The sequence below is a fragment of the Mastomys coucha genome, unplaced genomic scaffold, assembly GCF_008632895.1.
Source record: "Mastomys coucha isolate ucsf_1 unplaced genomic scaffold, UCSF_Mcou_1 pScaffold8, whole genome shotgun sequence".
Taxonomy (NCBI): domain Eukaryota; kingdom Metazoa; phylum Chordata; class Mammalia; order Rodentia; family Muridae; genus Mastomys; species Mastomys coucha.
Genome location: NW_022196914.1, coordinates 55,323,062 through 55,334,550, shown reverse-complemented (window position 1 = coordinate 55,334,550; position 11,489 = coordinate 55,323,062). Strand labels below are relative to the sequence as shown.

The window sequence follows — 11,489 nt, the reverse complement described above, 5'->3', positions numbered from 1 at the left end:
GACCGGGGGTGGGGTGGGGGGACACCGGGAAGGGGGAGGGGCCGGGAGCCTGGGGGAGGGGAGGGGGTGGGGCTGCGCCCGGGCGCAGCGGGCGGCGAGCGGCGGCATTAGGTGAAGCTCATGGAAACTGTGTGCTCGAGCGCCTTGCGGCGCAGGGAGGCGATGCTCGTGCCCCGCCACACGTCGCTGCTGTCCGGAGAGCTGCAGAGCTGGGGCGAGCCGGAGACGTTGCTGGGGCCGGGGAGGGAGGCGGGCACCATGCCGGGGAAGGCGGGCTGGTAGAGGTGCGACTGCAGCCCCGCGCCGTTGGAGCCCGCCAGGCTGTTGGACAAGCCCATGGAGTTGGGCGGCGGCCCCGCCGCCAGGCTGCACTGAGACAGCGACTGCGCCATGGCCTGCTGGCGGCCGAGCGCTGGCGGCAGCGGCAGCTGGGACACGCCGGGCATGGCGGCCGCCGCCCAGCGGGTGTCGTTGGCGTGGAAAGAGCACAGGCTGTCGCCCATGGCGGCGGCGGCCGCGGCGGCGGCCGACGGGAACTGGGGCAGCCCGGGCGTGGGCAGCAGCGTGCCGGGCGCGCGGAACACGTTAGTGGTCTTCTTGCGCTTCTTCCACTTGGCGCGGCGATTCTGGAACCAGACCTGCAGAGGGCGGGGTCGGGGGGGCGGGGAAGGGAGACAAGGACCCCAGGAGGTTAGCGAGCCTGGTCGGAGCTTGAGGTCCCCAAGCCCCGCTTCACGCGGTCACCCAGCCCCAGGCGGAAAGGATGCTCCGGGCTCGACACGCCCCCTCCCTCCCCCACGCCCGGCGCGAGCTCCGGGCTCTCCTCCGCCGGCTCAGCCGAGAGCAGGTTCCTGGCGCTCTCGTGTCGCGGTGCCCTCTGGCGCGGAACACACCGAGCGAACAGCAGCACACCATAGACCAGCGTGTGCGGCGTTCACCGCCCCCTGACTCTGGCATAGTCTGTGCATTGCACAGAGATACCAGTCGTCAAGCAGGCATGTGTCAAGGCTCGACCCACAGGTGTACAAATGAAGATAAACATGAGTACCCATGTGGCTTAATAGCATGTCTCATAGCACTGATGGGGTATAGAATTCTCAGAAACACTGGAAATTTGGGGATTGATGAAAGGCCACGAATGACATAAACAGTTTCAAAATCGAAAGACAAAGGAAGCCCCTAACATCACGGTTGACAGAGCACAGAGGTTAATATAGTGACCCGTGTGGCAAAGTGAGCCACTGAGCTGCGGTGTTATTTGGTTGCCACCTTGATTTCTGATTTCTCCCCAGTGCTTAGAGCAACGGCCACGATGCTCCTCCCCAGCTCTCTCCCAAAACCCTCTGAGGGCGCCTTTCTCTGCGCCATTCGGGTGTGCTGGAACTCGCTGACTGAACCCCTGGGCCTTCGATCTAAGCCTTCCAGTAACTTACTTCAGATTCATGATAACATGTCCTCTGATACCTGCAAGCTGCACATACCCCAACACACCTCTTGTTTTATAAACTAAAACAAATTTCCTGGCCAATACGAAGGAAAGGAGGTCAGCTTTAAAACTCAAGCCAGTCAGGATGCAAATCTAAATTTGCTGGGACAATGGACGCTTTTTTTTTTTCAGGGAGAACTGTCTATTAAAATATACATCAAACAAGCCCTCCTAGATTTTGTTTCCTGATGCTGGCCCAGGAATTTCAGAGCCTATCAGGCAAATGTGCCTACAAATGTGAAAATCACTACCACAGAGCGAAATTTCCTGAGTGAAAAGAGACAACCAACCTATCCGATCTTGATAATTTCTGGTCTCCATCTATTTGAATTTTATTTTTAAGGGGCTGGGGCTTCCTCAGTATGTTTACTTGGCAGACTTTTCATTTAAAATCTAGTTAGCGGGATGACTACTGATACGAAATCTAAAATGGTGCCGGGCACAGACCAGATATTGACTAGTTTCCTCTTAGAATTTGGCCAACACACACAACCTGCTCTCCGAATTTTGCGCCCCCCCACCTGATTTATCTGGTAATCCAATCTATGTAGTAGTTGATTTGCAAGCCGAAGTGTCAAGGCTGTGCATGTATCTGCCTTCATTCTTGGTAAACCAAGAATTTATAGCTGTGCAAGCAAGCATACTCTTTGCTTACCGGTGTGAACAGCTTTACAGTCTACAATTCTCTCTGAGTTTGCCCTTGTCTTCCTGCCTTACCTAGGACTTCGACCAGCACTTTATCTTTCTCTAGTTTGTACACCATTTCCCACATTGCTGCTTAACCCAATATTGATGCTGGGTAAGCATGCCCTTAGCTGAAGCTCTGGAGCGGTGGTACAGGGACTAACGATGCTTGGGGTTGGGGGTTGGGAGGCCATGGTGATGATAGGATCTTTGTGGCTGGATGCAGCTGCTAAGCAGCCTTTGGTCTTGGGTGAAAAGTGGGGAGACCTAAGGTCCCAAAGACCCTTTGCAGCACCTAGCTGACACTAGTTTGGGAAGTTGGGCAAGAGGACACCCTTGACTGAGACTTGTCTGTGTCCAAAACTTGCAGCCTCCTAGGGACATTTTGAAAGGCAGTCAGGACCAATTCCTAACACTCCCCAGAGCTAGTGAATCCTAAAGGGTCAGTGTTTTGGAGGTGGTAAAGTGGGAGAAGGCCTGGAGAGGAAAAAAAAAGTAACAGAAAGAAAACAATGTCAAACTGCTCAGCAGAATTTCAAGAGCCAACACTGCTGCCCAGAGTCTGTTCCGAATCCACACTCTGCACATGCACACAAGGAAAAGAACCACTGTTTAAAGGGCAAAATAGTAGAGGAATAATCGAAAAATCATGCTCAATTATGTTTGAGGGTTAGTAGTCAAAGGGTGGCTACAAATTTTTTAATGTTTCATGGTTTACTGAGATTCAAGGGGGGAAATTCTGCATGGAATCTGAGCACTTCCATTCCAGGCTGTGATGCATATGTTTTTAAAATGTGAATGTTTCCACTTGAAAACTAGAGCATGGCGGGTTAAAATGCAGACAAAACCTAAGGGAGAGCTTTGGAATGCACCGGTGACAACTCCAGGAAATACATTAACCACAGCCTAAGACCCAGCTTTGCACTCAGTTTGAAATGCAACTCTCCTCAGAAAATGCTTAATACAACAGTGAGAATCTAATGGAGGTTGGAATCTAAAAATCCACTTTCATGATATCTGCTGTTACAGTAATATAGACATACTGTAAATGTATTTTAAAATATATAGCCCGTTTAATTCCCCAGCTATAAATGGCTCAGGAATAGAAAAAGAGGGGGAGAAAGAAAGAATACTCCCCACTCACACACACACACACACACTTGAAGCAAATGCTTTATGAAGACCTCATTGGAATCCAGCAAATGATTAATGTGTAGATATGGGAGGAAATCTGGGGAGCTGTATTAAAGCCTAGATCTCAGGTTCATTTCGATCAGCCAGCCGTGAACTCTGGGCCGAATTCATTACACTTTAATAGTGCTGGGAGAGGAAGAAAATGCAATTTCTCATTCCATTAGAAAACTAGAAAATACTCTCAGCTTGTCCCCCTATTAAGATGTGGCAGGTGACAGGGCCATTCTAGGGGACACGGTCAATGGAATTACAGCACATTATTTTTGTTCATATAAAATATTGAAAGGCAAGCCTGACTGTGCAGAAGTTATTTCACTGATTTGGTTTTTATGTAAATAAAATATTGAAAGTTAATTAATCCGTGCTAGAGACTAATGATTATGCTTATTATATTGCATTTGATCGCGTAATTTGCATGATTCTCGCATTGCTGCTTAATAAGCCATTCCAGGTTATAAATAATTCTGAAATTGGTTTCTAATAATGGCATGCTATAAAAGGAATGGTTTTATTACACTAGCCAGCAAAGGGGAGCGGTACCATACAAGAAGTGGCCTCCATGTGAATAGAGGTGCCTTAGTAAACACTTCAAAATGTGATATAGTCCAGATAAAGACAAAAAATAAAATATACTGGATACTTTGGTCTAAAATTAAAAAGTATCTTTGAAGACATGCAAGCACAATAAGTTAAATGTTTAGATCATTTGTAATCAGTGCAGTGGCCCACATACTGGAAAGAATGTGTGGCAATCTGTTAACTATAAAGGAAACTATGAAGCACTCATCATATAAGAATGTAAACCAATTACTATTTAATTTGAATTTGGTCAAGGAGCAATGGTACAGTGAATCGTGAAGTAAATACATTTCCCATAAATTATTTTTGCATTATGTTACATAATGTTAATCATTTTGAAATGTTAATTAAGAAGGTTATGTTGATCTGATTACTTTTTAAACTATGAAACATTATTTTTAAAAAATATTGAAATTGCTGTTCTATTAAATTGTTTTTATCAGTAGGCTCAAGTTATTATCTTTGGTTGAACACTAGAACAATTAACATACTTTGTCTCTTTCTTCTGGTATACTCTTTTGTGTACTTTTTGAAAATAACTACCACACAGTTTATATTTTATTTAATTTATAACTTTTTCTATTAAAAGAATCACTGCCATTAACCTTTGGAAGACCTAATAAAGTTTAATAGACCTCATTTTCTTTTTTCATAAAATCAGCCATCCAATTATATTTTATTTGTGATTCTAAGTTCTATTTTAATTTGAGCTAATTACCAATATGTCTAGGTTAAGATACAGCACTGCACTCTTTTAAACAAAAATTAATAGCAAAGATTTCTCTTGAGGGCAAAAAGTAAATTTGTGAACTTTGCTTCTTTTATATTGAGCCTACAATCAAGTACTATTGTTGGCATGGGCTGGGATTGTATATTTCTGTGACAGTTTGAACCCACACTTAAAAAGTGTAAGGTGAAGATTTAAAGAACATTAATATGCCTAAACAATGTAATTAGAACTCTTCATATTTGTAATGTCTTTGCCCCATTGTTTAAGCTTTTCAGAGTTCACTAAAAAATACTCAGATTTATATTGAATAAAATATTAATCGTTGTGAATATTTATCTATTAACTTGACCAGTTTAAGTCCCTGAGATATTCATTTCTTATTAGAACAAAAGTATGTATTCCCGTTTAGATGAACTGCAAAATGCCAAATGGAAATAAATTCTGATTTCCTGACCAATCAAATGTAAAAGAACTAGAGTTCTTAAAGTTAATTTCCAAATTCAGTTAGCACTGGCTTAACAAAATTTTCAACTTAGCACCCAGGAATCTAGAAGGAAAGAAAAAAAAAAAAGTCCGAAGTAGCAAGGAAAATATTTTCAGCACCGTGGATAGCTCAAGGCTAAGCGCAAAGCTTCGCCAAGGTGCTGGCCCATGAAATAGTACACGTTGCCAATATTTTTAAAAGAAAAAAAAAAGAAAGAAAATCAGGGTTTATTAATCTTACATTTTCTTCCCCCAATTTTCAGAAGAGATACAGGTGAAATTTTCTAGATTTCATATAATTACAACTTGGAAAATGGTTGGATAAAAATATGGACACAATAACGGATTCCTCCATTACAATTTAAGCTTTCTGGCCTGAAAAGTTCCTTCTTTGGGTCACATATCCACAGCAGGCAGTGCTCATTTCCTGCCTTTCTCCTTAGGAGAATCTTAATTATTTTATTAAAATTAAAAACCCAAACTTCATAGGTGGTGTAGTATTTTAGGCCAGTCCCGGCACGTTAGTAGGTCACCCAAGGCAAAAGCCTTTGAAACCAACAAAGCTGAGGGTATTCTGCCTGAAAGACCAGAGAGGGTGGTATTTAAGAGAATAAAGCCACACCTGGGAGTTTGAGTATGCCACCCTGCTTTTTAAAGGCACCAATTGCACCGTGATTCCTCTTTCTTGTTTCCTGTATAATTATGAAATTTCTCCCATTTATCCAAATTCGTAATAGAAACTCATTACGCGGTCATGAAACACTTGTCAATAGAGCTGGAGTAAGGTGCGCCCGCTGGGCTTAGCTTCTGGGGAGACAGGAAGGCTCCCTTCTTTGAAGGAGGGAGTTGAACCCCCGCAGCCCCACGACGCCCCGGCTTGCTTTTGAGGAGTTTTGAGATGAGGGATGGGGTTACGATGGAGGAAGTCCACGGGGGCCTGTGGATCGTCCTAGCCGATATTTGGACAGAGTGCGGGATCCTCCAACCCAGGAACTCAGTAACCACAAGCGCGCGGCCCGGAATCCCAGCAGGGCACAATACCTGCTCTGTGCTGCAATCCTCCCGTCCCTCCTTGCCTTCCTCCCCCGAGTCCCGTGTACCTGCACTCGCGACTCGGTCAGCCCGATACGCAGCGCTAGCTCCTCACGCATGAAGATGTCGGGGTAGTGAGTCTTGGCGAAGCTCCTCTCCAGTTCGTTGAGCTGCGCTGGGGTGAAGCGTGTCCGGTGGCGCTTCTGTTTCTGTTGGCCCTGCTGCTGGCCGGCTTGGCTGGGGTTGGGGCCGCCCTGGGGCCCCGGCTGCTTGTCTGGGTCTTTGGCGCTCACCGCCAGCGAGGCAGGAGTAGAGCCCACGGTGGTGATGTCCTCACCCGGCAACAGAGTGGCTCCTTCGACCGGGTCGGAGTTGGGTGCCAGGTCCCCTGGATGGCCCCCAGGGTCAGAGCCCCCCACGCCCAGCCTACACTTCACCGCCTCCCGGTGGCCCAGAAGCTCGGCGGCATCTTTCATACCTGAGGAGGGAAGGGGATCTCGATCAGTACTGCCCTGGCGACCTGAGGAGCCGGTGTCTTCTCTGATAGGTTCTGCTTCAGCCCCATCTACCGCTCCCATTGCGCCCACGCTCGCCCCGCGGCGGAAACTGCCTGGTCCTCAGCCCGGTTTCCCAAGATTTGAACCACTAGGTTGAAATAGCATCTCCCGGCCTTCCCCTTCTCTCCACAGCCCGCTCTGGTGGTTCACAGCTCCGGCTTTCGTGTGTCCCACAAAAAAACCACTCCCAGGCCTGACAATGAAACACACCCGAGTCCTTTCACTAACTGTAACCCTGGTGTCCCAGGAAACCTTGAGAAAATTCTTAGACGGGTGATGCGGGAGAGAAAGAAATCAAGAGAGATCCCTTGGAGGCTGCTCCTCCTGAGCATAGGCGCTAAGTGAACTCTGGCCAATTCCCTCTGACTTTCGGAAGATGAATATGTCTCCAAGCCTTCCACCCCTCAAAAATAAACCCAAATCAGCTCCGCCTCCCCCTCAAATCAGAGAAAGTGTTTGGGAAATGGAGTCACATCCATCACTAAAGCTTCCCAAGCCGGAAACCCAGAACCTGGGAACCCAGATAGCTTTAAAGAAATTCGAGTAAATGCTATAGCCATAACAGTGAATCAAACTTTAGAGAATTCAACTTTTCTCTCCCGAGAAATAAAACGGCCCGTCCCTCCCAACACCGAGTCCCTGGGAGAAGGCAGGGATGCCCGAGAGGGTGAGCTGGGCTTTTCTTCTCAACTGGAACATTTAGCAAATCCACCTTCATACAGCCGCTTCTCCTTCACGCCAGATTTTTTAAAAAAGAAAACAAATTTAGGCACACTTAGAGGAGGAGGTGGTGATAGAAAGAAAGAAGGGGGGGGGGAAGATGAAAGAAATTCCAAATCAAAGCAAACAAGAGTGGAATAAGAGAGAAACACCTCCAAACAAATTATCGCGGGCTAGAACTCCTTTCAAAAAAAATAATAATAATGAAGGGGAGAGAGAAAGAAAAAAAATAAGAAAAACAAAAAAGTGTCAGCATTCCCAACTCCGTTTTGTTTTGGAATCTACATATTCCATAGATTTTTTTTTTAAGACGATGTTAAATCAAATTAAACTTTAATACAGCACAATTACTTTTAAAGAAATTAGTCCATTTAGGGCGCATTAAGGTAAAATAAGGAACAAATTGACAATTTCCTGCCCCGGCTTCTCCTGGCTGCCCGGGTGAGAGGCGCTCACTCACCTAGCCTGGCGTCCAGGAGGTCGGCGTGAGACAGCATCGCGCACCGCTCCAGGGCGAAAGCTGTTCCCCCCCAAATTTTAGCGGCTTTAAGTTATTTAAAATAGATATAAGCTATAAGCTATACGATATAGATATATATAGATCACCTAAATGAAAGAAAATTCGGTTTGTGGTTAAAAAGGGGGCTTCTTGCATTATAATGTCCTTTAGAGAGACGGGGAGGTGCTTAACAGTTGAATGAACCCGTGAGCAGCTCGGCGAGGGGACCAATCAGGAGGGCAGCCTGCAAATGTCAGCGCCCGGAGAGTCCCCCACTCCGCCCGCCCGCCCGCCTGCGCCAGCCGGGAGGAGGCGGCGGCCGCAGCCCAAGCAGCTCCAGCCTCCAGCAGCCGCTAAAGCAGCAGCGGCCACCTTGGCCTCGCCCTGGGCCTCTGGGCCGAGCCTCGGTCAGTTCTTCCCAGAGATTTTCTCCGGGCACACCTTCCCTTTCCTTGTCCTGACTTGCTCGCTTCACAGGCGCTGCTAGGTGTTTCAGAGCTAGGGTGTCCCAGGAACAGGGGCAGTCCAGACACCAAAGCAGGGCATGACCTCTGCATGACCTGAGAGTCGCCACCCCCACCTCACATCCCACTGCACCCCCGCCCCTGCTGCCCCTGCCCGTGCCAGCTAGGCGACACTGGACCGCTGTAGTCAAAGCCCTAGCTCACCAGGCGGCCAAGCTACCATCTCTAGAACGACCCTACATTTCCACCACTGTTCTGCAGGCCTTCGCTAGAGACCCAGACTCTGGCCTACTGAGCCCGGATCCCAACGCGAGCCAAGAGAGTAAAGAGGAAGTTGGCCCCCATACTCTGCCAAGGCCCTGCTGTCCGCTTTGGGGGAGGGGAAAACTTCACGAAGTGTGCCTTCCTTCAGAACTCCAGAAGCTGCGTTCTAGGCCCAGGCCCAGGCCCGATGGGCCTACACTCTTACCCAGGTCCCAACCCGCTCTTTCGGTCAAAGTTTCTAAGTTCAGCTAGGCGACCAAAGCCACTTAAGGCAGTAAATAAAGTTAACCGCTCTTTATTTTCCTCTTGGATATGTTAAACTACTTCAACAATTTAAAGTGCTTTTGCACAAGTGAAGCGAACCATTTCTAATGTTCTGATTTTTCAGAGCCAGCCAACAACAAAGTTTAGATTAGTAATATATTTCTAACCAGAGTAATTTTCAAGATCATTAGGCATTTATGTAATTAGTGCCAAATCTATAAGCTTTTATTACGATTATTAGAGTAAAATCAGTATAAATTTGTACTAATTTACTACTGTTTAGACTTGGCTGTCAAGCCCAGAGGTTCTTATTGTAAATGATAACTGAGGAAATTAAGTGCAAAATTCTGTACCATTTCTGATCTGCTCCCAAACAATCCGTTTCAATTGTATTTGCAGCAGAACATGATGCCCCTTTAAAGTTATTTGACTTGTATTTTTATTTGCAACACAAGAAAAATGCCCTCTACCCAAGGCAAAATGAAAACTGATATTTACTGCTCCCAACTTGATTAACATTGATTTTTAATTCGAGGGTGATGCAATTAAGATTATTCATTTAGTGCAAATAACGCTTCCACAAAAGGGTGGTCCTCTGAAGTCTGTTTTAAATAATACCGAACAAATGGCTTTTTTTGTTCGTCGCCCAATTGACTTACACAAAACATTGAAAATGCTGCCCGAGAGCAGATGCGAGGGTGTGTGTGTGTGTGTGTGTGTGTGTGTGTCCCCTTTACTCTGTGTGTGACAGGGAAGAGCAAGGAGACAAAGGAGGCAGCGAAGCAACTCTGGAGCAGTTTGGTTTCCTCCTTCCCTTCTTCAGCCCTTTTCAAAGTCCTGCGGTGCACAACCGGAGTGCGAGCGTCGGCCCCGGTGCACACTCTCGTGAGGGCCAGACCTCGGCGACATGGGTGTCTTGGATCGCCGGAGACGGCTCACTCGGCAGCTCCGGACCTGGCGGGGCTGCAGCGGCCGCCGGGCAACGGGTACCAAGCGGGTCTAACAGGAGTTGGGCGCCGAAGCCCGGGGTGCGCTCTAGAAGGAGCCTAGGCGACTCCGGCGAGCCTGGCAGCCTTGGGGGCTTTCGGCCAGCGCCTGGTGCCCTGTCCGCAAAGGTTTTTCCTGAAAGGGAAATTCCAAGCCCTAAAGCAAACCGATCCCCTCTGGTAGCAGCTTGTATTTCTCTATACACCTCCCACCCCCCACCCCCTATTTTGACAACTGGGGCATGATCAGCAGGAGGGGACAGTTTAGCCTCCCAGGGCGGGACTGTAGGCTCAGGACCTAGCCCAAGAGCACGCACCTGGGACGGGTCCCAGGTTTCGAACTACCAGGGAGGGGCTTTCTGGAGATTCAGGCCTGAAAGCCCGGTAGAGGTGTAGTCAAGTGACTAAACAAGGAACCAGAGGTGGGATACCGGTTGCCTGCTCGGGTAGAAGAGTCTGAGAAGTCCGGTCCTGCAGTGACCTGGCTGCTTAAGTGAGAGACTTGAAAAGTCACCTGGGAAGAGAACAGGTGCTCACGAGCTCTGGTGTCGGCTCCCCCAGCAGCTCTGGAGCCTCAGCCTTCCGGGCCTGGCGTCCTCTCACACGCACTCGCTCGTATATTCTGTTTTGTTGTATCTTTCAGGTCGATAAATAAATGTGTAATAGTTAATGTGAAGACACATCAGAGTAATAACAATGGGACAAAATCAAAGGATTATCCATCTCTGTTAGTAACCACTGAATAACAATGTTGCGGCGTGATTGATAGCCCGCTTCATTTTATGACTTTTCTATTGGTCTTGATTTTTATAGCAGTGTAAACAAACTAAATCATTTCTTCCAAGACTTCAGAGCACAAGCACCTCAGAGAGGGAGGGAGAGAGGAAAGAGGAAAAAAGAAAAAGGGAAATCTGAGAGTAGGAGGGGGTGACAGGGCAGCCTGGGGGCGTCGCGGTGGGGAGGGAGCGAGCTGGAGCCGGGAGCTGGCAGGCAGCAGGCGTGGCAGGGAAGCAAAGAGAGTCTGGGTATGAAAAGCTTGCCCCCACTCCTTGTTCTAGCTCTGCAACTCGGTTTGGCCAATGTCTGAATCCACCTGGGCAAGCGCTTGAGATGTATTTACCAGAGTTTTATTCGCCGTCATCTTCCCACGTTTCTGGGGCAGCCAGGAAAGTGCCGGTCAGGCCCATTGCTGTTGATAATTCAAAGCATTTCCCACATGATCATGGGAACTGAAGTCCCTAACAAGGCGAGGCTTTAGCGCAATGGCCCCCAAATCTTCGGAATGACAAGAATGTCTTCAGAAATCACTTCAAAGCAAAGTAAAAGGATTTTCTATGACGGATCCAGTGATTTTTCCTCAATAAATAGGTTTTAGATTGTTACACACACGTAGCAGTGGAACAAAGGGAACTACCAGAAAATATATTGGTTGCCCCTAATAAAATTTATTTAGACAGTTTACTTCTCATAAAAAATAGAGATTGAATTTTGTACAAGAGCCTGCCAAGGGACGATGCACAGGGAAATCTTTTTTTTTCTTTTTCTTC

General features: G+C 47.5%; 1 protein-coding gene across 2 annotated transcripts; it reads right to left on the bottom strand.

Annotated features, from left to right (window-relative positions):
- Nucleotides 1-7: 7 nt before the first annotated feature.
- On the bottom strand, nucleotides 8-8,161 carry Otp (orthopedia homeobox). 2 transcript variants are annotated; one of them, XM_031360030.1, is made up of 3 exons: nucleotides 7,926-8,161; nucleotides 6,257-6,666; nucleotides 8-638 (listed from the first exon to the last, which is right to left on the bottom strand). In XM_031360030.1, exons 1-3 carry the CDS (start codon nucleotides 7,960-7,962, stop codon nucleotides 108-110), a joined length of 978 nt encoding a protein of 325 aa, XP_031215890.1. In that variant the 5' UTR covers nucleotides 7,963-8,161; the 3' UTR covers nucleotides 8-107. The 2 variants fall into 2 exon arrangements, with proteins under 2 accessions (XP_031215890.1, XP_031215891.1); XM_031360031.1 differs by lacking the exon at nucleotides 7,926-8,161 and adding an exon at nucleotides 6,956-7,152.
- Between the last annotated feature and the right edge of the window lie 3,328 nt (nucleotides 8,162-11,489).

Bases quoted from the DNA above. Each gene is read 5' to 3' on its own strand.
- Otp (XM_031360030.1), bottom strand. From the start codon at position 7,962: ATGCTGTCTCACGCCGACCTCCTGGACGCCAGGCTAG. The intron at 6,667-7,925 runs GTGAGTGAGCGC...TTCCCTCCTCAG, and splicing joins CCTCCTGGACGCCAGGCTAG to GTATGAAAGATGCCGCCGAG. The intron at 639-6,256 runs GTACACGGGACT...CGCCCTCTGCAG, and splicing joins TGACCGAGTCGCGAGTGCAG to GTCTGGTTCCAGAATCGCCG.